The 26,266-nt window shown below is 27.8% G+C and overlaps 2 protein-coding genes across 2 annotated transcripts; both read right to left on the bottom strand.

The window, feature by feature from the left end:
- Positions 1-270: 270 nt before the first annotated feature.
- On the bottom strand, positions 271-1,430 carry P1R1 (transcription factor). Its single transcript, XM_028061189.2, has 2 exons — positions 1,209-1,430; positions 271-1,056 (listed from the first exon to the last, which is right to left on the bottom strand). Exon 2 carries the CDS (start codon positions 1,053-1,055, stop codon positions 507-509), a length of 549 nt encoding a protein of 182 aa, XP_027916990.1. The 5' UTR covers position 1,056; positions 1,209-1,430; the 3' UTR covers positions 271-506.
- A 19,230-nt stretch (positions 1,431-20,660) lies between these two features.
- Positions 20,661-21,309, bottom strand: LOC114179432 (uncharacterized). The gene has a single exon (XM_028065775.2). The coding sequence runs from the start codon at positions 21,192-21,194 to the stop codon at positions 20,949-20,951; it is 246 nt and encodes an 81-aa protein (XP_027921576.1). The 5' UTR covers positions 21,195-21,309; the 3' UTR covers positions 20,661-20,948.
- Positions 21,310-26,266: the final 4,957 nt, after the last annotated feature.

Genomic DNA, 26,266 nt, shown 5'->3' with positions numbered 1-26,266 from the left:
GGCTGTGATCAGTATGAAATGGATTTACCTCTGCAAAGAGTTTCATATCTTTTTCCTCTGATCATTGCGCATAAAATGAGTTAATTTGTTAGTGTTATGATTATAATATATGGAGACGTAGACACACATATACTAACAACCAAGATATCATATATATAGAATAATTTCCTCACATCGGTTTAATGATACATACAGATTGGCATATCATGATAAAAGCAAAAACAAAAGTGGACGAATCAAAGATAAACACGCAAATAAGCCAACTGAGGATGAAAATAAAACCTTAATTTGATTTATATATGTTTACCTCTGTACAATGCCTTAGCGTATACATGGGAACGCCTCTTTTTTAATTTTCTTCTCCACCCCTTCTATCTCACAAAGAGAAAATGTGAAGAGGCAAATTTTATAAAACCAGAAAACAAATATTAAAAAACATAATATTATAAAAATATAATATAATGAAGCATATGGATTGATTATAATTGTATATTCTAAAGAGATATTTACGATGGATTTAGGATCATGAGCTCTGAGGCAGTGACGAGGCATCTCATTACTTCAACTTGAGCTCGCAGTGATTCTACATAATCTAGGGTTTCCTCCACCAGAGACACATCGTCCATGAATTCTCCTCCTGGTAAGAGACTCTTCAGCCTCCGCGTTCGCTTCTGGACCAGCTTTTTCGCAATGAAACTCGCCACCACCCTATCCTTTGGTCTGTGGACTGCGCGCTTTCTTCTTCTGCAGCTTCTCATCCTTGTGCTGTGCGAATAATTCGCTGAGCTTTTCCTTACCCTCTGTGGTGGTGGTGATGAGCCCAGCACGTGTTCCGTGAGGACTTTGTTGCTGCTACTTTTGGAAGCATTGGCTATGAGGGCCTTGCTCCAGCGAGTGGTTTTGTTTCTGGTGGAAGCCATGGCCAAATCTGCTGACAGCTTTATGGCCTTCTTTCTCTCCAACAGACTCATGTTCTTCTTTTGAGAGCTATATTTTCTGAGACCCCATATCCATTTTTTGAGGAATTCTTGCTTCACGGTGTTGATATTTCGCATTCTGTTTGGAATTCACAAGAAGGGGTGTAAGAGTGATGTGATGCGATGCATATGCTAGTTAGCTAGGGCTAGAGAAAATTCAATTTAATGTGATTTATTCATACAGGCTATTAGCTAGAAAGAAAAGAAAAAAATGAAGCAGTTAAGGCATACCTTGATGAAATTGTTGAAAGAAATAGTAGAAGATGGAGAAAGAAGAAATAAGAGTAAGATTTGATGAGTGACGTTGCAGTGTTAGAGATGGAAGCAAAGTGGTATATGATGAGGATCTGAGAAAGAGAGAGAAAGAGAGAGAAGGGTTGGGAAGAGGAAGAGTGAGAAGAGAAGGAATTTATGTGCTCGAAAGATGAGAATGGTGGGGCTTTGAGAGAAAGACACAGCACATGCTGGCACATGGAGTCCCTGGCCCACTACCCAAAACCATAGAGAATAATGTTACATTATAAAGAAAACAATGTATTTAGATTAGTGGTAAAGAAGAATAAAGGTGACCTTAATGTAATGCAAACCTAACATCGGTATCTTTGTTTTGAATACAAACAAAACTCACTAAATACGACTCACTTCGAAACAATGTGCCTATGGCCCGCGAGTGGAACTCCGTGAGAGAAAGATTGTACCTTATCATCGCTATTAATTATTATTAATTAATGATTATAGCTTGTATTTTATCTTCTTATATGTGCCCTCAGTTTTAGGGTAATTAAATTATGGAATAGGATGTATTTGTATTTTCTACACTTAATTCATTTCCACAATAAATTCTTATATTCAGTTTTCAACTAAACAAGATTCCCCCCAAAAAAGAGATTTACATCGTTTCGTTTTTGCAATATATGTTTTCATATATTAAAAGTATATCACCATTATTTTTCATCCTATTAAAAAAAAGTTCAGAGAAAATTCGATTTGCTCACTTGGATTGGATAGAAAAAGTTGCTTTATGCAATAATTAATGAAATAAATATAGCATGCTTTAATCATGACGTGTTATTGATAAGGCAAGATATTCACACCATAATATTTTAATATTGTTTTACAAATGTTCAAAATATATCAACATTTTGTCAGGTCTTTCTTGATGTTCTTGTAAAACTTGGATTGGAGTTTTCCAAAAAAAAGGATGCAATATATATACAGCAATTCATCTTTTTATGATAAACACAGCAAAATATTATTTTATGATTTGCTGTATAAATAACATTTTTTTTAATCTAAAAATAATACGTAATCCTCGTCATGTTAAAGTTTGCAGAACTTTTAGTCCTTGAACGGCATCAAGTCTATTTCCCATTGTGAAAACTCGATTTAGATTGATCATGCTTAGATAGTGGAAAACTTTGTTAATGCGTTGATCATTGTGGTTAAAATATATATCAAACATATTTAATCATGACTATGTAACAATAATAATAGTACCTTTTTGTTCAATGCAAACTTAGTTAAATCCCTGAGTTTAATTAACTGATTTTATGTTGTCCATAATATAGATCAAATGGAATATAATTGAATATATATGTATACGTTATCCAACATGAATATTTATTTATATTAAATAACACAGAATAAAACAGTGCAGTCAAGTAACAATTAGTTCTTAATTTACGAGCAAAAAACTGCTTTTTAAAAATTTATAATTCATTATGCAATAGATTATATTCTACAAAAAGTTTTTAAATAGTACTATAAGTAAAAAAAAAGTTTGGCACATGATTCCAAACCTTTAGCAAAAAAATAATTATTGATTAAAATGTATTGAAAGCTACTTCTAGATCGAAATACTAAACAATAATCACCTTTTATTATTAAAAAAACTCATATTTCCTGTCAATTTTGTTTTGAAATTTTTTTTTGTAGGAAATACTTATAAATTTTGTTATGAAAAAAAATTTGCTGCCAATTTTTTTAAAATATTTTATATAAAATATTTTTCACAACAAATTTTATAAAAAATACTTACGAATTTTATAATTTTGTAGGAAATAATTACCCACTAAAAAATTATTTGTCAATTTAGATCTTAAAAAAAATAGTAAGAAAAAAAATTTTCTTGCAAATCTTTTTAACAAATTTACAAGACATGTAATATGAGAATTTTATTAGTGTTTAATGAACTTAGTTATAAGAAAATTTCCGCTAACCCAATCTTAATGTAGTTATTATTTTTAAAATGCATTTATGTTTAAACTTGAATCAATAAATATAATTGGAGGCAACTTAGAAAATATAGTACTTTTCTTTTATTATATGAAGTCAACATCACTAAATAAATCTAACTACTAACATTCTAAATCAAAAGTATAATTAAGTAATTTACATTAAGTAAAGAAATGAGTTCATCAAAATTATAATTTTAAACAAATTTCAGAAACAATAAAGTGTATTGAGAAATGGTTCTATTATTATTTTTCTTTATTTCCTAAAATTTTAAATAAGGTCACGTCATATTATTAAACTTTAACATCTTAGTCATGAATTATGTTGACATCTCAAGGTCTCAAGGTCTATCGATCATTTACCACCATTGCATAAAAGCTGAAATTCATGTTCATGTTATTTTTCAATTTACATTATTATTTAATTAGAGGTTGATCATTACGGTCATTAATTTAATAAATATATTATAATTGAAAAAAAGAAAAACAACCCAGGCTTGTCACAAATACAGTATCGAAGTTTTATGCATCCCTGTATAGATATATTATTTTTTGTATGCAAGTGTATTGTGTCTTTAAAAGCAGTGTTCTTAAAATTTTGGTGGACTACATTTATTGTAGTTAATTATATGTGATAAAGTAATAATAGAGAAAGCGAAGCATTTGGTCTGTTTCCCTGGCAGGGATAGATTTAATATAGCACCGTCGTGATGTATAGGTTCTTTCACAGACACCATGAACAGTGATTTTTAGAAAGTTAGTGTATTGTTTGTAATAACGTTAACAGTTGCAATATAGAGAATGGAGTGTCATTGGCAAACAGGAAAAAGAAAAGAAAAATGAATGGATGATTTGATTTGATAGATAGCAATAAAAGAACAACTGCAGAGCCTTAGGAGTTGGCATGAAATGCGCACTCTTCATTTCGGATTGGTTGACATGCAAACTAATGTTTGGCTACCATACAATTCTCATGCATGTGCCATGTTCTGAGATCATAATTAAAAACGATCTCATGTGCCGTTATTTTTATTAATTATTATAGAAAAGGTAAAATAATAATAAGATTTCCCCACAGTAACATGATTTGCCATGTTTCTGGAATGTTGGACTTAGAATGTTGTGGTAAATCTCACCCAACAAAAGTATTTAGAATTGATTCAAGGATTATAGTATTTGAGTGGAGTTAAAGAGTGATGCGTAGGTAGGGTTTGGGGTTGGTTGGGCGTGTGAGAGAGATATGGAAGAAGAGAAGATGAAAGGAAGAAAAGGAAAATTGGCAGGATCCGGAAAACATGGTGATAGGAGTGCGTTAGGTCCCACGGGAATTCAAATTCCCGGTCACTTGGGATTTGGCATTGCCTTAAGAAAAAGAGCAGAATGCAATCCCCACATGCTCACCACATGGCCCTTTCAAAAGTGTTTTCTTTCTTTATTTGTTTCTCATCTCTAATTTTATCTTTCGTTACCACTCTTACCCTAGCTATACCTATCTTTTTCTGCGCTTTTTTTCCCACAATAATATTCACTTACAAAGAAACAACATACGCAAATTTGTGATTGCCGCTTTCCCATTTTCTCCAACTCTCTCTCTCTATCTCTTTTGGATGACGCAAATGTCTGTCCATATCATATCATATCACCCTTTAACAAATTCACGTTTACCTATTTCAATTAATTTGGATGTGATAAATATTTAAAAATAAAGTTGACGTAGTCCAAGATATAAAGAAATAGATTGGTGAGAATTTTATGTGTGTTTAGGAAGATGAAGGGAAGCAACGGGGTGCATGCGTCCCTATATTTGTCGCCATCTTCTCTCCCTTCTTTTTAGACATTTTACGCTTTCTCCAAACCCTTTTTGAATATATGTGGAATTCCCTGCTCTATCCATGACCATCTTTTCGCCCTCCTTCCTATAACATTCGTGGGACCTCTTTTCCTGTTCAAGCTTGCTTCATCACCCCAACCTTTCAAGCTACATCGATGGCTGCCTCAGACTATGAAGGAGTTTATGTCTTCAGAAATTCTCCAAGTCTTCATCAAAGTTTTAAAATTATGCTTCTCGATTTCAAGGCTTTACAATAACTTGTAGAATTTTTACAATGTTTTTTGCTCAGACTAAATAGTGTTGTGCCATTTAAATGAGTACTGTGTAGATGTGCTTCAAAATATGTCCAAGAATCTTTTTGAGCAGATGATTTGATGCAACTTGAAGACAAGGGTAGGAAATCTCTAGTCTTTCCAACCGGGCTAGTGTTGTATGGATCTATACATCAGTGGATAAAAATTCATTAAGAAAAACAATTTCTATATTCAATTGTCTAAAAATTCAAGACAAATCATAGCTGCCACACGCTTAGTTATATTGACCTTTAAGCTAACATTTATAAAAGTTATTTTAATTGTAAATTAATTATTTATTATAATTCAAAATTTAGGACATATAAAAAAAAATACATCATGTTTTTTTCCTGGTCACTACTGCATACAAAAAGTAGTAATTAAAATTGTTTCCAAATTTAATAAATGCTTTAGTTATCGCGAAATTTTATTTGATATTCTAATTTGAAATATATACAATTAAAATATAGATTATTATAATTTTTTTCTCAATATTTGATATTGAAGAAACAAACCTCCTTTTACTATTCAATATGTTCTTTACCGCAATTTTATATTATGCTATAAAAAATAATTAATTAGTTAATATTAAAACAATTAGAAAGTGAGTATAAGTATAGTAAATACCTGTTATTCGGTGGGATGAAGATGAGACAAAAATTTGATACATGTTGGATTTGAGTATTATGATGAATTTTTTTCTTTGGGGATGGGATAGTGAAACTTGTTCCCGTCCCGCCCTGTTGTCATCCTTACATAAGTACATTTTTTATATATTGTACCAATGGATATTATATTATTTTTACTACGATTAATAGTCTCACATCACTTAGAAATCAAGGTCTAAGATAGTTTAAATACTCCAGTCGATGTCTTAAGGGAATGACAAATCATCCCCAATTTTCGATCTCATGTTTGATGATACAATCGTTTTCAATCACCATGCATTTGAGTTATTGTCCGCTTTGGAATATGCATTTTGTCATAATTTTGTCCTTAAATGGGGTATTGGAAAGTGGAAGGAAAGCATAGTATTTAAAAATCATCTTAAACCTAACTTCTAAGCAAGATAAGCGGTGTGGAACAATATCGTTAGGGTCAATCACCATGTATCCAAGGTATTGTTCACTTTGGAACTTGCGATGTGAAACATTTTTATGTAAGGCTGTATATACACTTGAAAATAATCTATTAATATTTTTGAGTGGATTAATTTATGATTTTCTAATTTTATAATTTCTTTTAAGATATATAATTCTAAAAGATAATTTTACTTCATTAATATCAAAGAACTTATCATATTTTAACACGTGAATACACATAATATTGTAACACACGAAAAAAAAATGTAACTTTAGTTAGGAATGCTTATTGAATTAGGTTATCTGATTATCCAATCTGATTAAATTCGGCCCAATTAGGTTGAGTTTTATTTATGAATAGGTCAAACTTGACCTAACTTAAACTAACTGGCTCTTATACATGTTGGATCATAAGTTTAGTAAGAATCACTCAAGATTCAATCTCTAAATCACTTTTGACTACTAAAAAAGCTTATATTTCCTACCAATTTTGTTTTGAAATTTTTTTGGTAGGAAATACTTATAAATTGTTATGAAAAAAAAATTGCAGGAAATTGCTGCCAATTTTTTTGCAAAATATTTTATATAAAACACTTTTCGCAACAAATTTTGTAGGAAATACTTGCGAATTTTATAATTTTGTAGGAAATAATTACCCATGAAAAAATTACCCGCCAATTAAAATTCTTAGAAAAAATAACAGGAAAAAGTCTTTTCTTGCAAATTTTTTTAACAAATTTGTAAGAAAAATTTAATGTAATATGAGAATTTTTAGTAGTTTTTTATACTTGTGTTATGAACAAATTATATGATCTTTTGTTTTAATGTTTTAAAAATTTGTTATAACTTGATTTATTGTCTTACTTGAATTCTTGAATTAATTTGTTAAAATATTGTGTTGTTCAACAAAAAAAAAAATCAACAAACAATTGGCCCTACTCAATCTAATCCATCCGAGAGTAAGTTAGATTTAACATATGCATAATCTCATCCCAATCCAACACGATGACATTTACTAACCACTTTATCAACTCATTTTATTTTGCTTTGTTTAAATTCAAAATAATGTCATTTAGACTTTTAAAAAAATATCATTTAGACTTTTAAAAAAATATCATTACCTTGCGACGAAAATTTTCATTTTTTTTACAAAAGGTTGAGTTACCTTAAATAAGAGTTTTAATGAGTGCAATAATTCTTAACATCACATTATTTTCCAATGTCTGCTGTCTTTGTTTATTTATTCTTGAACATGAATGTTTATTGTTTCTTTTTATGACGATCTCATTTCCAAATTAATTCATACATATTTATGTCAATAATATGCTCATTAATCATTTCAGTCTCTTTAAGCTAGCGCTACAAATTTCTACTACTTTGTTTGCTAGTTTACTCATACAAGAAAAAAAAAATTAAATCATTTTCAACAAAAACAAAAAGTCACTTGCAAAATCTTTTTTTCTGTTTCTCTCCATTAGGTAATTTTTTTAATGTAATTTGATGAAGAAACGTTTGTGAATCATTTTTTTCCTTTGAATAATTCATACTAGTAACTTTAATAGGACATTTTTATGTTAAATAAGTATCTCAAATGTGTATCAATTTTTTTTATTGACTTATATCATATATATATATATATATAATACTGAATAAAAGTATATAGTAAGACTATGTTAAAACAATAAAACCTAATTATGTTTATTGACTGTCAATACAATTTTCTTCGGCACATTTGAAATTAAATCAATCTCATACTTTACTAGCTAATTTTAATTTTAGGCATGTAACTTTCTCATTCGATTTTCCGTATTCAAAAAAAAAAAATAATGTGAGTATTTGTGGACACATGTGCGTTGCTCATCATGTGCACTATCTATTAAACTTTTTTTTGTTTAAATGATAGAACATCAGTTCATTAAGTAGGTACCTAAGTAATTAAAAACATTTTATAATGTTTAACTTTTACAGATAAAAATTAATTACTTTTTTTAATTTATGAAAGGTTTTATCTATCAAGATGAGTAACTTTTTTCCAGTCACTGCTAACAAGTATTATCATTTAATTTTTGTTTTACCAAATTGTCGCAATTTTAAAACGGGCTAGTGATTAGGTAATATCATTCTCAAATTCCTCTTTAGTTCTGTTGAAATATATGTAATGTATTAAATTTAAATTGTCTTACTGAAAAAAGTAGTGAAATGTGCGTGCGTGCGTGGTTTTTGGTTAAGAATGTATGAAAAATATGATGAGAGTAAAGAGAGCGAGGTATAATTGTAAGTGGTCCAGGGAGGGTCCGTGATTTTCGGTTATCCATTTTCCAACAGCAAGTTGTGAGTGAGTGTTGCACCACCTACTCATTCGCATTGCACAAATCAAATTAAACACTCAATTAATTTCTACCATTCAGATTTTCTTATCTTTTCTATATGCAAAAATTAATCTCCCAATATGAAAAAAAAATTATTGCATATCTATTTAATAATCTGATATAGTATATCAAAATTCAAACTAGAATGGAATCAATTTAAGTAATAATATTTAAGAAAAATAAAGATAACAATTATATGATAGCTATAGATTATGAAAAGATAATAAACAATCGGTTAAATTATGTTTTGTTTCATATTTGATCCATTTTTTTTCCTGGTCTCTATTTTAAGAGATTTGATATGATTAGATTCTTCTTTTAATACTTTATTCGCTTAATACTTTATTCGTCACGTTTAATAAATATCATATGTCAGTTCGTTATTTTTTTAATATTTTTATATTTTTATTTATTTTAAAAAAAATTACCACATATTAAACTGATCTCGTGCCACGTATAGTGATAGTGTGATGTGATAGTAATAGTGTCACGTGTCATACCCACCGCAATGTCTCAACATTTTTGTCTCAATTTGATCATTGTATTTTTATTTTATTTTAATTTAGTTTCATTTTTTTTAAATTAAGCAATTTTGTCCATTTCTAAATTGAAAGAAAAATATAGTTTTTATACAAATGTTATACACATATTTTTATTAAAATTGATATTTTTACATTTTTAACAAAATTAAGTTTATTTAAACTTATATTTCACATTCAAATGTATTTAAAGTTATTTTTAAAATTTAGATTACTCGTTTTAAATTTATATAAAATTGTTTAAAATTTTTTAAAGATTTTACATTTGAATTTATAAAATTGTTATCTTTAAATCAAATTAAATATTTATTTTAAAATTATTAAATTTTACACATTTAAAAATATATAATTATTTGAAATATAAATTTAATTAAAAAATATTAAAGTCTGATATAATAAAATATCAATACAAATAAAGTTTAATGTAAAATATATATTTTGAAAAAGTTTAGAAAGTTGATAAATTTTTTTATTCGATGAAATGCAATTGATAAATAAATTTAACATACTTGTTAGTTGAAATTAATTTCAAATTATTTTTTATTGACATTACTTACTATTAAACACTTTAAAAAAATTTTAAATAAAATTTAATGTAAGATATAAATGTAAATTAACTTGATTTTGTTAAAAATATTTAATAAAAATATTTGTATATCATTTATATAAAAATTAAATTAGATTTTATTTTGTTGTGGGACAAAATTGTTCAATTTCTACAAAAATTGAGATTAAATTGAGACAAAATAAGAATACAGTAACCAAATTAAGACCGAAGCAATGACACTTGACGTACCACTACCACATCACACTATCACTGCCATGTGGCACAACATGAGTTTGACACGTGACAATTTTTTAATTTATTTAATTAAAAAAATAAATAAATAACACGAACTTATATGTTACATCTCTTTAACGTTGTAAATATAGTATTAAAGGAAATGACTTGATTACATTAAAATTTTCAAAATAATAACTAAATTGAGACAAATAAAAAAAAAGATCAAATTAATATTTCCCAAGAAGAATGAGGACAAAAACATAATTTAACCTAAACAATTCATTTTAAGAAATACAAACTAAACCATTTTTTGGTAAAAAGACGGAAAAAAATAATGTAAACTGTGACATCCATTTAATAGATAAATTTTTATAGTAAATAAAATTATCACATATTATAATAAAAGAGAGTAGACGACGTAAAGTATCAGAGATTTTCCATTGCAATTATTCCAAATTATACCAAAAAAGGAATACTAAGGCACAAAACAATGTCATAAAGAGAACTTAAACATGAAACAATTTGGCAAAAGGATTGCTCAACAGACCAAGAAATTTAAAGTAAAATTGTTCTTCAAAAGAGACTCACAAGGAGCAAGATCCAACGTGCCTAACTAAACAGCAGCGTCTCCATCTTCATGGTGATCAGCAAGAGTTCCCTCGTCTACTCACACCAACATTGGTGATCATTGCAAAAGTAAAAACCAAACAAGAGAACAGACACAGAGGAAAAATAGGTAAGATAGTGAAAAGTAATTTTTTAACATATACATGAACAAGCAATTTATTAAATAGATTAATACTCTCGAACTCAATATTTTGGATACATGTAATGATCAGATTCATTGGGGTTGGTTGCACTTGTCGTAACCTCTATTGCTCTGCAGAGTCATTGTCAATGGGTTTCACCATACCACGCACAAGGTTAGTCCATGATCATCTAAGGTTATTATCCTGCCAAAGACTAGGACCTCCTGCTACTCTCACCACATGACCTAGTCTACTCTATGTGAGTCTGACTGATTCATTAGTGTCGGGATACAACCTTACTTGAATCCTTATTCCATTACATACACTACAAAACACCACCATAAAGTCTCCCAAAGTGACTCATGGAATTATGTCAAGCTTATACCATATACATACTCTCACACATTCATTTCATACAAAGAACAATAATTTCAGTCTGATTACAGGACATAAAACATACATGGCATCATACTTTATGCTTTAAGAAACAAACCAATCAATCATGGAAGCAATCAAGAAATTGGGACAATTTTGTTGTCATTCTCGCTAAGCTAAAGAGCTCTCGCTCAAGCGATAAAAGTCTCTCGCTCAAACTAAAAATCCTCGCCTAGGCAAGATTGTAAACAGAGAGCATTGGAACATCCACGAGTCCTCGTTTAAACTAAACCATTTTGCTTGGACGAGATTACTCTCGCTCAGAGCATGAACGAGTTCCTGCTATTCTTGCTTAGGCAAGAGCTTCTTGCTTAGGCGAAAGCTTATAGTTTGGGCGAAAAACCACTCGCTTAGGCGATAACAACATATCCCCACCTACACTTATACATGCAAAGCCAAAAACTAATGCAGAAACAATATACAATTCAATGCAAACATCAATTCAGCAACAGAAAACACATACGAGGGAGAGAGCCCGGACAGGAAGAGCACCGTAACTCTAGAAACAAACTAGAGGGCTGAACACAGGGACGAGAATGGGATTCTAAGGAAGAATCCATGACAAAACCAACGCAATAGAGCTTTAAAAGAAGAAAAATGGAAGTTTGAGCTCAACCTACATAGAGAAAAAAACGTTCCGCTAGCTGGGATGAGGGCTTTGCAATTGTCCTAGCTCAGCTTCTGCTTAAAGAAGAGAAAGAAATATGAGTTACTTTTGAGTGAAAACAGGATTGAGTGAAAAATTGAAGGGATGACTCCAAATGAGACAACAAGTGGTTGGCCTAGAGCCTTTTTCTATAAAATTAGGCCCATCAACTTTTAAAAACAGAAATGGGCTTTACATAAACATAAATGAATCGTAATATTAACATCTATTTAAAGATAAAATATGATGAAATGAAAATCAATACTTATTCAACATTTTCTAATAAGTTTTTTTCTTTTTTTTCTTATTTTTTTATATCTTATTTGTAAGTATTTGAATTAGAATATTATATGAGATAGTTGACTCTTTTTTTTTTTTAATTTTTAGATTACTTAAGTTGTTAAATATTATTGTTAACAACGTTGACAAAAAAAATTCAAAATTGTAAACTTTTGATGTCCAATAAATTAATAAATAATATGAAAAATATTCTAATATGATATTGATTAATATTTGGTACTTACCTTAACACACCAAGTACACAAAACAAAATTGATATTTATTTTATTTTTATTCTATCTGAATCCTATCATATCAAGTATCATCCATGGAGGATATGAAGAATATTTATTTGGGGTAATACTTTATTAGTGGTCATCAAATCTACGTAAATGATGTCATACTGAGCAATGAGTCACAAGATAACAAATCCAATGGCTGAAATCATCTCTTATAATAACTCCATAACCAAGTTCGGTGTTGTTGGTCCGTTACTACAGTACCGTTAATATTTTAGAGCCACATAATCACAGCATGGTGGCTTTGAAGAGACCATAGGTCGTTCCATCGGCGGATGAAGGAGCATGGGTCCTCCTAAGTTTTTGAAATTTTTTTAAACTAATTGTAATATATAATAGGAATTAAATGTAATATATAAATTAGATAATTTTTTTTTTGTATTCATTTTTTTCACCTTTTTTTGTTTTTAAAATAAAAAATTAGATACAAACTTATTATTTCTGCTCATTTTTTATTATTTTTGGTTCATTCTTGAAGAAAAAAAATGTATCTTTTTTGTCTTATTTGATAGTAAAATATTAGTTTAGTAATTAATATTTTGTTATTTTATGTATATTTATTTTTTTATTAATATAAAAGGAAAAATTATGTATCATGTGTTTTTCATAATTGACTTTTAATTGTGCTTTATTATCATAAATTTTTTTGTAGTGATGATATTTCTCAATTTTTTTATTAGATTATGATAAATTATTTTATAGTCTTAAACTTTTCTTTTTTAAAAAAAGGTATATTGATGAAAAATAAAATAATAGATTAATTTTTTAGAAGTAATGAAAGGAGAGTTATGGGTGAAGGTGAGAAGACAAGTTCAACTTCTTAGCATATTCTCAAACATAATACTAATGATTCAATTGTGTAATTAGAGGAACATTTTTTAATGTTAAAATAATTACAGATGAGATCATATTAATTCATTAAAACATGATCCAAGAAAATGTTTTCAAATATGAAAATATTTAATGAGTAAAAGAAATGAAATTATAAGAACTTATTTAAAATTGGGGTTTATATGAAATACAACTTTGAAATTGTTGTTCATGCTCCTAGCCATCCCTATTTGAAGAATTTATTAACATGTTCGAATTATGTCAATATTTGATAAGGTGAATTATTTGTCATTATTTACATTGAAAAATTAAAAAATTTAGTTCTAATTCAATTATTTATGAGTTAAAGAATATAAAATAGCGAAAGCGAAGGACAATTCTTTTAATATATGTGATTTCTTTTATAGTTATAGTTATACTAAATTTTGTATTAATTTTTATTATATTTGTGAGAGTAACAAAATATGTAAATTTTGAACGTATTATTTGGCTCCCCCAATATTGTTCACCAAGATTCGTCAATGTGTTGTTCACAAAAGTGTGATGGAATAATTTTAATATTCATTTAGTCATGTATATTTATTAATATGTTATGATTAATTATATTTTAAATTTGTTAAAATATGCTAAATAAACTTCGGAGGTTGTTTCAAAAATATATATATATATATATATATATATATATTAAAAAGTAGAAAATTTGTCCACAAATATAAAAAAGTAACAATATTTTTGTCACAAATAATAAAATAAAAGTTTAATTAAGTTTTAGATCCCTCATAAATGTGAGAATTTGTAGTTGAGTGCTGTTAAATTGTTGAGGTATATTGAATTCTAAAATTTTTAAAACTTTTCAATTGAGTTCTCCAATCATATTTTTCCGACACCTATAGGACTAATCAGTTACTTTGTAGTTTCATCATGCTTAAATATGATAATTGTTGTAAACTATAAACTATCTCTATTAAGGATTTGTCGTTGTATTTAACTAGAACTATCCTTAAAGCAAATAACAATTATAAATTTTAAAAAATAGAAAATAAAAATATAAAAAATAAATAATATTACAAAATAAAAAATATAAACTATAAATTTATAAAATTATCAAATATAAAATAAAAATATATAATTTTATGTTTTAAAAAGTTTATAATTTTATAAATTTATAATTTTATAAATTTATAATTTAATGATTTTATAATTTTATAGTTTTTAGTTTTATAATTTCGTAATTTTATGATTTATAATTATATCATTTTATCATTTTATATTTATATAATTTTATAATTGTATATAATTTTTGTAAAGTTATATATTTTTATAAAATTGTAAAATTATATTTTTTTATAAAATTATATTTTTATAATTATAATATAATTATAAAATATAAAAATAATTTATAGTTAAATTTTTTTTATTTTATGAAAAAAATAATTTTATGAAGTTATAATCTTTATAAAATGTTTAAAAATTTCACAATTTTATTATTTTACAAAATATCAAATTATATAAATGAAAAATTATAAAATAATAAAATTAGAAAAATGTAACATTCTATTTTAGTAGTATAAAACTAATAAAATAAAATATTTTATAATAATATTCAAAGACATATTAATGGAATAAAAAGTATATTAATACAGTTCTTTAAGATATACCATTTATATAATAACACCAACCCTATAAAGATATACTTATATCAATGTACTAATCCCTCATACTTTAGCTGCAATCTCACAATTCCAACTATGGACTCCTCATTCTTCAAAGGTGCCTTTAAACTTGCATCTTTATCTGCTCCCACCAAAAGAGTGATCATCGCAAAAGAAGAAAACAACACAACCATAAAGTGCAAAGGTAAACTAGTATACAAAAAGCTGCTCCTACCAAAATGGTGATCATCACAAAAGAAGAAAATAACATAACCATAAAGTGCAAGGGTAAGCTAGTATACAAAAGAGTTGCACAAGACCATTAAAATATATCAATTATAAGCCATACATAGACAAAACTTCCATAATTCACATAATTGCACACAAACACTGACACTAAACTCAATTATCTGGATACATAAATTTTGAATCGTATCACTACAGACTTACGCTTGTGGTGGCTGACCTCTCTACTATTTTGCAGAGTCATAACCAATGGGTTTGACCGTACCATACACAAGGTTAATCCAAGATCATCTAAGACCATTATCTTGTCCTAGACTAAGACCTTATGTTACTCTCACCACATGAACCATTGAGTGTGAATTATCATTAGAGTTTCAGGATGTCACCTTACTTAATCCATAGTCCAATGCATACACTAAGATAACACTACCATAAAATCTTCCAATGAGACCCATGGAATTACAACAAACCCAAAACACATACAATGCTTTTATATATATATATATATATATATATATATATATATATATATATATATATATATATATATATATTCGCAAACCCATTATCATCAGAGTTTTACAAGATCAGTTTCACATTCAGATACATCATCAATCATATTTTCATATTCAAATATAATTACCTCTGAATGGGGCTGAATAACGAGGAGTTTAGCAGCTTCTCCCTTCTGATTGAGTAGCAGCTCTTGGGTAAGGATGAGAGAAAATTTTGAGATACTAAAGAGGAAGGAAAAGGGAAAAGGAGGAAGGTTAGAACGTGGATAGAAGTTTTGGTGATACTGACTATGTGAAGAAGGAGATGGATTTTACAAAAAAAGGTAAAATTATAAATCGCAAAATTACAAAATTATAAAATTGAAAACTATAAAATTATAAAATCATTAAATTATAAATTTTTAAAATCATTAAATTATATATTTTTATTTTATATTTCATAATTTTATAAATTTATAAGTTTTTTTTTTATTTTGTAATATTATATATTTTTTCAATTGTATATTTTATAAATTTATTATTTTTATTAGCTTTAAGAATAATTTTAGGTATATCAGCAAGTCCCTGAGAAATATTTTGGTCATTATTGCAGTTCGAGACGATATATTAATGTAATGTTATTTAAGTAGAATAATAATGTAAGATAACTGTTAGGTCATACACATATAAGAAAAATTGATAGAAGATTTATCTGAAAAATATTAAAATTTAGAAAACTCAATAAATCATACAAATTTAAAAAAGACTCAATTGAAAATTTCAAAATTTATCGGTCATTGAAAATATAATTAAGTCTAAAATAAAATAAAATTCTTTGTAGGATTTAAAATAAGAGGCTCGATCATTTCCTAACATGTACTTTAAATACATAAACTCTTAATCAAGTTGGTTTACAATATTTTTTCTTTTTTACGATTCACACCATTATAACATGAACTATCAAAATAAATCTCATCAAATGTAAAAAAAATATTTTTATTTTTTACATTACGCTTTGACAGTTAAAAAAAAAAAACTATTTACATCCTTTAATAACTTTAAGGGGCATAGAAAGCAATTTTTTACATCTAAACCCGTGTAAGCACAAGAGAAGTTACACCATCAACAATTATTGCAAGAATAACTGGTGTAAACCAATACCAAGTAAATAAAAGAGGAGCTCCATAATATGTGATAAAAAAATAAGAAAATTCACATTAGAAGTGGATTTAAAACCTAACTCAGCCCCACAAATCAGCTTGTAAAATGAGGATTACATCCATTTATATATTATGAATTGACCTTGTTTCTAGTTGATGTGAAACTTCCAACAATTAAACTTAAAATTCACATTTTAATATTTTAAGATGATATTAAAATTATCGAAAATTCTTTCTGACGAAATTTTTTTGTTGAAATATCTAACAACGTAACCATGAAACATGTAAAAGAATAATAATAGTTTATTAGATTATAATAGCTAGGGAGCATGCATAATAAGACGAGAATGTTAGAATTTTATGAAAACAAAAACCTTTGAGAAATTTTGGAAGAAATTCCATTCAGTCATGGTGAGAAGCTGAAACACATGTTACCAAAAACAACTATTGTGGACATTGTTGTGGTCTATTTCCTTTCCTCAAAGTGCATTTATCAGCTTCAATTGCATCTTCCTCAGTTGTTAAGGTTTTCAGTAAGGCCGCCTTCAACCACTTGCCTTATTCACCACATATATGCTTCTTCTCATATGCATTATGACATTTGGGTTTTACCATATTTCACTTTTACAGAGAGGTAAATAAGAAAACATTGCATATTTAGATCCTCACACCAAATGCGTTCCTCCCATAAGGTATCGTGTCATTCGATGTAATAAATTAATAGATTAAATATATTTTTAGTTCTTTTAATTTGTAGTAAAAATTAGAATAAATCTTTCTTATAAGTCTTAAATCAATTTAATTTTTTATTTTTGAGATATATAAATTTAGTTCTTTAAATTTTATTTTTTTAAATTTATTTAACATTAATATAATTCAGTTAAAATGACTAAATATATTTAATTCTAAAATTGATAGATCAAAATTTTAATGGAAGACTAATTTTTTATTTTTACTAAAAATTAAAAATTAAGTAACAAAACAATATATTTAATCCTTATATTTAATGTATATTTAATGGGAGAAATTTAGCCCTTATATCAATACTTCTAGATTTATTAATAATTTTATAATAGCATGTTTCACTTTATCTTCTTCAATATTTAATATATATTTTATTATTCAATAAATTTGCTCAAAAAGACCCGGTAATGACCACACACATTCTTCTTCACTGTAGCCAAATCCTTATATGCATTAATCCGTTAGCGCATAATAGACTACAAAATGATCTTTTTTAGATATATAATTTCATTAGCCAAGTTGTTTATCAATCGGATAATTGATATTTTGATATATTATTTTTTATTTATTTTTAGTTCATCATTTTAATCACCTTTAAATTATTATATTTTATCATTAAAAAAATTAACATAGATCATTGGAAGATGATTAAAATGGTGGATAAATAAAGTAAGTCAAAATATTATTATCTTCTCCCCGATCATTTTATTAGAAAAAAAAATCAAAAGAAAATAATTTTTTTAGTATTTTAAGATTTTTATTTTATTTTATTTAAAATTTTAAAATAGTAAATTAAACCCGTTTGAATTTCCTACCTGACATCGATAAACTCTACTAATCAGAAAGTTATTGTTTTTGCTATTGAATGGGAGATTAAGTGGAATATAATATATAAAAAACGTTTTTAAATATGGGTTTGCTGTTTAAATTTTTAATAATGTTCAATATATTGTTTTTAATTGTCGTACGTTTATGTATTTTTAATAAAATTTCATGTTTTCAATTTCAAATTATTTTCCATATGAAACAACAAAACAAGAAAGCAGTCTAAAATTTAGACACAACTTTGTGTCCAATGGTACAACTCATTTTTAAAACCAAGTTATTTTTTCTAAACAAGTAATTTTATAATACACAGTAAGAATATGAAAATGCCCAAATAATGAACTTTTCCTTTGGTAAAATCGAAGTGAAAAAGTGTTGTTATAACATGTATGTGGTAGCAACATGGTGAAAGAGGTGAGTTTTTAATGTGGCAACTATACAGACAGAAACTCGACTAAAAGTGTGTTTCATTAGATGGACAGCATCGTATTCACGTCTTTAATTAATTGTTGAGTCCATGATTATGGCCTTGAATCAAGGGTTTGGTCCCTTCTCAGACACTTTTTCTAAATGCACCCTCCAAAGATCCCATTTAGTATAATTGTTTATTAATTAACTGTATTTGTAATAAAAAAAAAAGCATCTATCTCTTGAATTCTATATATCAACACATGGCAGCACAAAGCCAGGGCATGTCTTTCTCTACATGCAATGAATGTCAGGATCAACATTTATTCCTTTTTTTAGAGTAAAAACTTTAGGATAAGATAACGATATCTTCCAATTAAAGATACAAAAAGTTTGGTCTGAAAAGATGTATCTATACAGTACTTTGTATTTGTATTCAAATTTTGGTCCTCATTTGCTGAATAGGTGTAACTCTTTCATATATTATTATTTTTCTAAAATTTCTTTCAATCACTTAACTTGGATTAATTTGAATTTTAAATATCAATACATAATATCAGATTTAAGATATCATTCTTGACTATTTAGTTATATTAATCTAGTCATTCTTGATTTATATTTAATTTTAAATGTTACCAAATTATATTTGAATTTAAATCTTATAATTATTTTTTTTTCAAACTTTAAATGTTATATTTCTAATTTATTTTATGTGAGAAATCAAATATTTATTATTGACTGTTTTATTTTATTTAGAAAATTGATTTAAATTTAGTAATATATAGGGAGAATTTGTACTATAATTAGCTATGTACTATAGTAGTAGGTGAGGTAGTGGCCCATTAAAGTGACACGCTCTTCAATTTGTGACCTTAAGTGCGTGAATCCCTGTATTATTGCCATCTTCAGATTTCATGCTATCATATTATGCTATATATTAAAACCCCTATTTCTTTTAGCATTTAACAAAATTAAAAACTTTCGCCTCTGCTAATTCCACGTTATAAATTAGAGAATGAAAACTTTGTTTACGTTATATATCATGAGTTAAAAAGTAAAATATATTGTAATCTATAATTTTGATATTAAAATGCTTAAATTTAATTTAATTTCACAAAATTAATTTATAAAATAAAGTTTGTTTCTGCTTAAAATGTAATTATATAATTTAGATGTTGTAATGTATGAACGTAGCCGTAGGAATGATTGTATGAATGAGTTGGCACCTGGTGAGTTGGTTAGGACTTGGGATGTATTTTTTGAAGAATACAAAAATTGAAAATGATATGTGGATGGATCTGGCTTTGATGGTTATGGTCCAAGGTCACGCCAAGGATTTTCATTTAAGTCTCATACAGTGTTTCTTTTGTTTTATAGTTCCACTTCAAATCACTCTAAATAATAATTCCTAAGCTCCTCATATTTCAAATATCACTAATATTTCTTCAAACTCTCTCACAAACTAAATACTTACAAATATTCACAAGCATATGCAGGTTTTTTTTCTCAAAAACATTTTTTTTTTCATGTGATTCTTTTTTTGCATTAAAAATATAACATTCAGCCCAATTCAAAAACGAAGAAAAGTACACTTGAACAAACATTCCTAAACATAGTTGTAGAATTTAAGTACACTGTACCTTTTATTATAAATGTTAAAATACATTTTTTTTTTACCGATCATAACTATTAGATCTCTGGCCTTCTCCAATCCGAAAAGGTTTCTAGAAGCATATATATAAACAAAGACAATTAAAAATTAGCAGTATAATATAAGTAAACGTAAAACTAATAAACTTAGCATACATTATATTAAATAACATAAATGATAGTATAAAATTATTTTACATTTTGTCTTAAATAAAATGGCAGAAGAAGCAATAAAAGGGTAGTCCTATTTTATTATAAAATTGAAATAAAATACAACCTTATTCCTCCCTCCACACCCAAAGGAAAGAAGACCGGTACCTTGAACCTTTGTTCAGAGCCTCCAGAAGAAGTTTTTTTTCTTTTTTTTAATAGGTTGAGTTCTTAGGAGTCTACGAAATGGGTGTTGTTGGTTTGTCCTTGTTTATACTCCATAGAAATTGGACAAGCACCTTAGGACTGTGACTTTAGCTTCAAGTTGAAGTATGTAGTGTTGAATGTTTTGGAAGAAGTTTTGCATGTCGATTTCCTCACTCCCTGGAACTGCTCCCTGAAGCTCCCTAAGCTTCTTCTGCAAGCAAGGTTTAACTTTGACACCATTATTAGGCAAACACAGTTTGGCCCTTCTCTTCCTTCCTCTCACATGTCTTGACCATTTTCTTGGGCTCATTTTTTCCTAGAAAGCAACACAGAAGGAGAGAGAAATTAGAAATGACAGTAATAAGTGGGAGGAGTGAGAAAAAATGTTATGGTATAGGCGAAGGCGAAGATGGGGTTATGTTTGAAGGGGATTGGGTTTATATAGGGAAAGAAATTGAGGGTGAAGAATGGTGTGTCGCACAAATAATTGGTAGAAAATGTTAGAGGTGTGTCGATTTCGAACAGTAGTTTGTGGTGGATACTCACACCACTGGCATCTCTCAATGACTAGAGCTTGTAGCCAAATCCAATACGTGATCGTGTCTTTTCAAGATATGACGAGAATTTAATTTTCAGCTTCCGTGATTCTGTCTTTCATCATATGTGCAATTTGTGACTACACTGCATACTCTATCACTTCAAACCTCCAACATTTCTATATATATTAAGTGGTAAAGTTTCATTAATTATTTCAGAGTCTTTTGGGCCGATATAATGGACCATGAATGCTTTACACCTTAATCATTTTGTTTGGAAGAGTTTATTTACCTTGTTTACTTCATTTCGTCGGATAAATCCATTTTTGTAGGTTTTTAAAATGACTTAAAAAATGTTTTCAAGGAATTTTCTTCTTGTTACAATGAACTTTTGATGACTACTTACTCAAACAATTTACAACTTAGTTTCGTATAAAAGTACTTAAGTAGAATTTATTTACACTTTGTTTGGTGGGAACATAAAAAAATGATAATTAATTTAGAATTAGTAGAAGAAAAAATGAATGGAAAATGAATCAATCTGGTTTAGTGAGAAATAATGAATTCAAGTACAAAATTTAAAGTTTATATATATATATATATATATATATATATATATATATATATATATATATATATATATATAATTGATTTGAATAAATTACTAAAAGCTCGTAGTATAATGTTCAAACTGTCTGTAAATGTATTTTATAAAATATAAAAAAAATTAAACATATTGACAAAATGAAAATAAAAGATACTTTAAAATATTTTTTAATTTTATAATAACAATTATAAAATAATTAGAAGAAATCTCAGTAAAATTATTATTTTAAAATAAGACTGGATAAAAAATATAATATTTTTCATAAAATAAATTGATAATTTATAAAATTCTTACAAATTGTTACTTTCTCCTTCTCTCACCGTTTTCTTATTTAAAATTTGACAAAACATCGCATTTTTAAATACACATCTTCATACAAAATTAATTCAAATAAATTTTCTTATTCAAAAGTTAATTTTAAACTATTTAAATCAAAATAGTGTTTCAACCATTTTGACTCTCGGAATCAAGAGTAATTCCATAAACCTCTTTCACTATAGAACCAAGTACAAGAGATCATCATAGTGATGTATTTTTAATTGTGAACCGAGATGAAGAACATCTAAGATATCCAATTACAACCAAAGACAAAAGAAGATAATCACAAGAGTAAAATTAGTACAAATCAATTAACATTAAACCATGATTAAGACATGTTTTGGCTGAGATTAACACGTGAAGAAGAGTATTAAGTCCAACATCTAACTCTATAAATACAAATAATAGCCATGACATAAGATGAGTTCTTTAGTACCTTAAAGTTATTTATTCGAAACACTGCAAACACTAACTTAAATGTTCGAGTATTACTTATTAGTATTCTCTGATACTAAAATACAAAAACAAAGACAAACAAAATACTTGAATGATCGGCTAAAAATGATCGCCTTAGTATACCTCAATACAATTTCCTTGTAATATTATAGTTGGAAGTGTTCTCCCCATACTTTTTGTTAGAGTAACTCCTTTAATGTTTTCATTTAAGTTTGTATAAAAATCTTTGGCCTGCCAAATGTTTCATCCGTTAAACCAACAAATCCTTAGACTTATTTTATGACTTTTATGTACATTTTTTTTTTATCCTAAGACTTTTATGTACATATTTGAAAAAACTTGTATCTCTAAATTATATTCAACAAGCTTTGCTTTTGAAAAGACATATACCTTATTAAAATGATTTAATTCCACCACTCATAATATTCAAGAAGATTTGAAGGGAGAAAAAGCTCGTACAAAATGGGCAATTAAATTATTTTTAATTCATTGAATTTATTTATTTAATTTAAAGATCTCATAGAAACTTATTTTATTTTTCTTTCCTTCCTGAGTTGACGTGAAATATTAAATATATATCTTCACATTTGTATTAAAATAATGTCTTCAAATTCATATTCGTAGAAGTAACAACTTTATATTCATCGTTGCCTGAATATTATATGTGAACAGTTCCTTTTGTCATATATAAGTGTTTTTTCTGCATCTTCCAACAAGTTAGGGTGTTTTAGGAGTTGGGTTATTTAATGTCCTAATTTCATTCATTAACTAATCCAATTACATTGTGTTAAGTTTTGTGTATGATTAGGTAAAATTCTCCCCTTCAAACTAACACATCCTTATTTTGGTTAGATAATTTGATACCCACTTTTACATTTGTATTATAAACAAATTGTGATTTTTTTTTTTCTTGAATTGGTTTGGACAAACTTTGTCAGATTTTGTGTAAAGCTTAAATTAAATTTTTTAAAATTTATATTATTTTTTATATTTTACTAATATTTGGAAACTACAATTTTTAACAATATTTTTTAACAACTAGATCCAATTAACTCAAATAAATCCAACTCAATAAAAAATAAGTTAGAATTGAGTTTATTATAAAAAAAACTATACAAATTCAACCTGATCCAACCCAATATTATTTTAGTAAGTTAAATGATGAATTTATCCCAATCTTACCCAAACTAACTCAACAAACCCTTACACATAGTTTATAAAGATGAAGAGATTCTCATATCGGAAAAGAAGTCATTAAAATATCATTTGTAGGTTTTTTTATCACATGTTTTTTTTGTAAGTTGTAACTATAAAAGGAATAACATTAATTTTTATTTAAAACCAATGTACTAAATACATGTAGACATCTAAGTCAAAAAAGTACGCATATATAAATGCTGTAATGTAAACGGCAGTATCAATACACATTTTCATATATTTTCTGTGAGGAAATATATATTCCCATATAATTAGTGAATAATTTAACTGTCATCAGGAATTCTTTTCCCCTAATTAAATTTGGGTCCATTTTCCATTTTTATTCTTTTTATTTCTGTAAATCAAACAGGTTATAGTTAAGGAATCCAGTTTTTAACATTTGGAGTGGGTAAAGCAGGGTATGAAATCCATAATTTTTACACATTTTATTTGAAAAATATCGTTATTAGGAAATACATTATCCTTTTAATATAAAGTCCTTCAAATTAAAATTCCAATTACTTTTTTATTCAATTATTTGAAAATTTAAATAAAATGATTCTATGTATGTGTTTGTTCGGGAAGAGGACAATAATAATGAAGCCATAATATGCAGTCGTTTTCACAGCTGGGTTCGTGCGTCGCCTCGTGCACATTGTGAGGAATTCGCGTAAATCACCGAAATAGGTACACAAAACTGTGCTCTTTGGTTTTTTCTGCAAACTCATTCATAGAAAAAATACTCATCAACCTACATAACACATTTACTTGAAGACAATGTTAAAATGAATACATTTACCTTTTTGCGTGATATTTTTAGTCAACATCAAATAAATTACAGAAGAAAACAGTAGCATCACTCACGAAGAAGCCAAAATGTTAAGTTCTTACTTAGTAGCTACAAGTTGATTGGAAGCGTTATGTTTTTACTGAAGGAAAAAGTTGAGGTGAGTGCATTATTCAAGAAACGGGGTGTCAATTCATTGATTAAATCCCAGAGCATGGAATCGGATGGTGACCAATCTTATCAAAAGAAAAATTCTTACACGTCTTTTTCTAACCTTGGGAGCATCTGAAACTAGCGAAGACACCAGCCTAGCCCAGATAAAGATTGGCACTGCACTATTATTGTTCATAATATTAATAATGTTAAATTGTACATACATAGTTTCATGGACCTCTCGTACACGTCTGTCATTTGATTCAAATGCCATTAAGTTTTCATACAAATTAATTCTCAATCATTGTGACCATGTTCAAAGTATTTTTGGAACAAAAATTCATCAAACTCGGATGCATCTGTTGTATTGTATATCTATCTAAATGTATCTATAAATACCAAGGATGCAACAATTGTGAGTAAGTAATATTTTGGGGCGTTTTGCGACAGATGGCAATGGCACTGCGATTTTAAGGTGGGGATATGCGTATTTAAAGGCATACACGTGCATAGCTTTGAAGGGGGCCTTTATAGGTGTCAGGAGGCTTTTTCTACCACAACTTCTCTTTCGTGATAAGGCTACAGCATATAATCATGAGCAGCTCAATAGACTAGTCTTTTCATTCTATGCATGTGCCCTCCGGATTTTCTGCCTTCAACTTTCACCAATCATCTCTACCTTCCATCCATTTCATAATTACCGTACGTAAATTTCAACTTCTTTGCCTTGCAGTGTCAGAAACCTGGCTTCTAAATTGTTTCTGTGATGCCAGAACGTGATGATAACAAAATTTACTGTTGCAGGGTACGAAAAAACAAAGCTACTAGGGTAGCTTGAAATTAAAATACACACATAAATGCATCGCACTGCACCAGCGAGAAGCTAGGAGATGTAAAAACCATGCATTATTACAATCAAAACGGGTGCTGCTGCTGTCAAAGAGAGCATGATATGTAGCTATAAGGACAATAACCTTATCATTTTGACAGTGGCAGACCAGATATGGTAGAGTTACCACTACGAGATCCTCGGGGGTTGTACTTATAAAGTCACTAAATGGCACAAAACGAAAGTGACATTTCGTTCAGGTCCAATCCCCAGTAAAATTCTCACGCATGCTAATGTTAATTAATTCCATCGTCTCATAACTTGCACATAACATCCAGTTGTATATATATATGTATCTTTACTTTGGGATTTGCAGGCTAGTGATCATGTTGATAACATGCATATATATGCCTTAAAAAATAAGAGCCATTACACATTGTAATGTGATGTGTACTTGGGTCATCCACAGATGTAATCCACCAATGGTGTTCACTATGCT

This window comes from Vigna unguiculata, chromosome 3 (assembly GCF_037176805.1).
Source record: "Vigna unguiculata cultivar grain cowpea cultivar isolate G323 ecotype 2 chromosome 3, ASM3717680v1, whole genome shotgun sequence".
NCBI classification, from domain to species: domain Eukaryota; kingdom Viridiplantae; phylum Streptophyta; class Magnoliopsida; order Fabales; family Fabaceae; genus Vigna; species Vigna unguiculata.
The sequence above is the reverse complement of the archived record's forward strand: the minus strand, read 5'-3'. Positions and strand labels throughout refer to the sequence as shown.

Bases quoted from the DNA above. Each gene is read 5' to 3' on its own strand.
- P1R1 (XM_028061189.2), bottom strand. From the start codon at position 1,055: ATGCGAAATATCAACACCGTGAAGCAAGAATTCCTCAAAAAATGGATA.
- LOC114179432 (XM_028065775.2), bottom strand. From the start codon at position 21,194: ATGAGCCCAAGAAAATGGTCAAGACATGTGAGAGGAAGGAAGAGAAGG.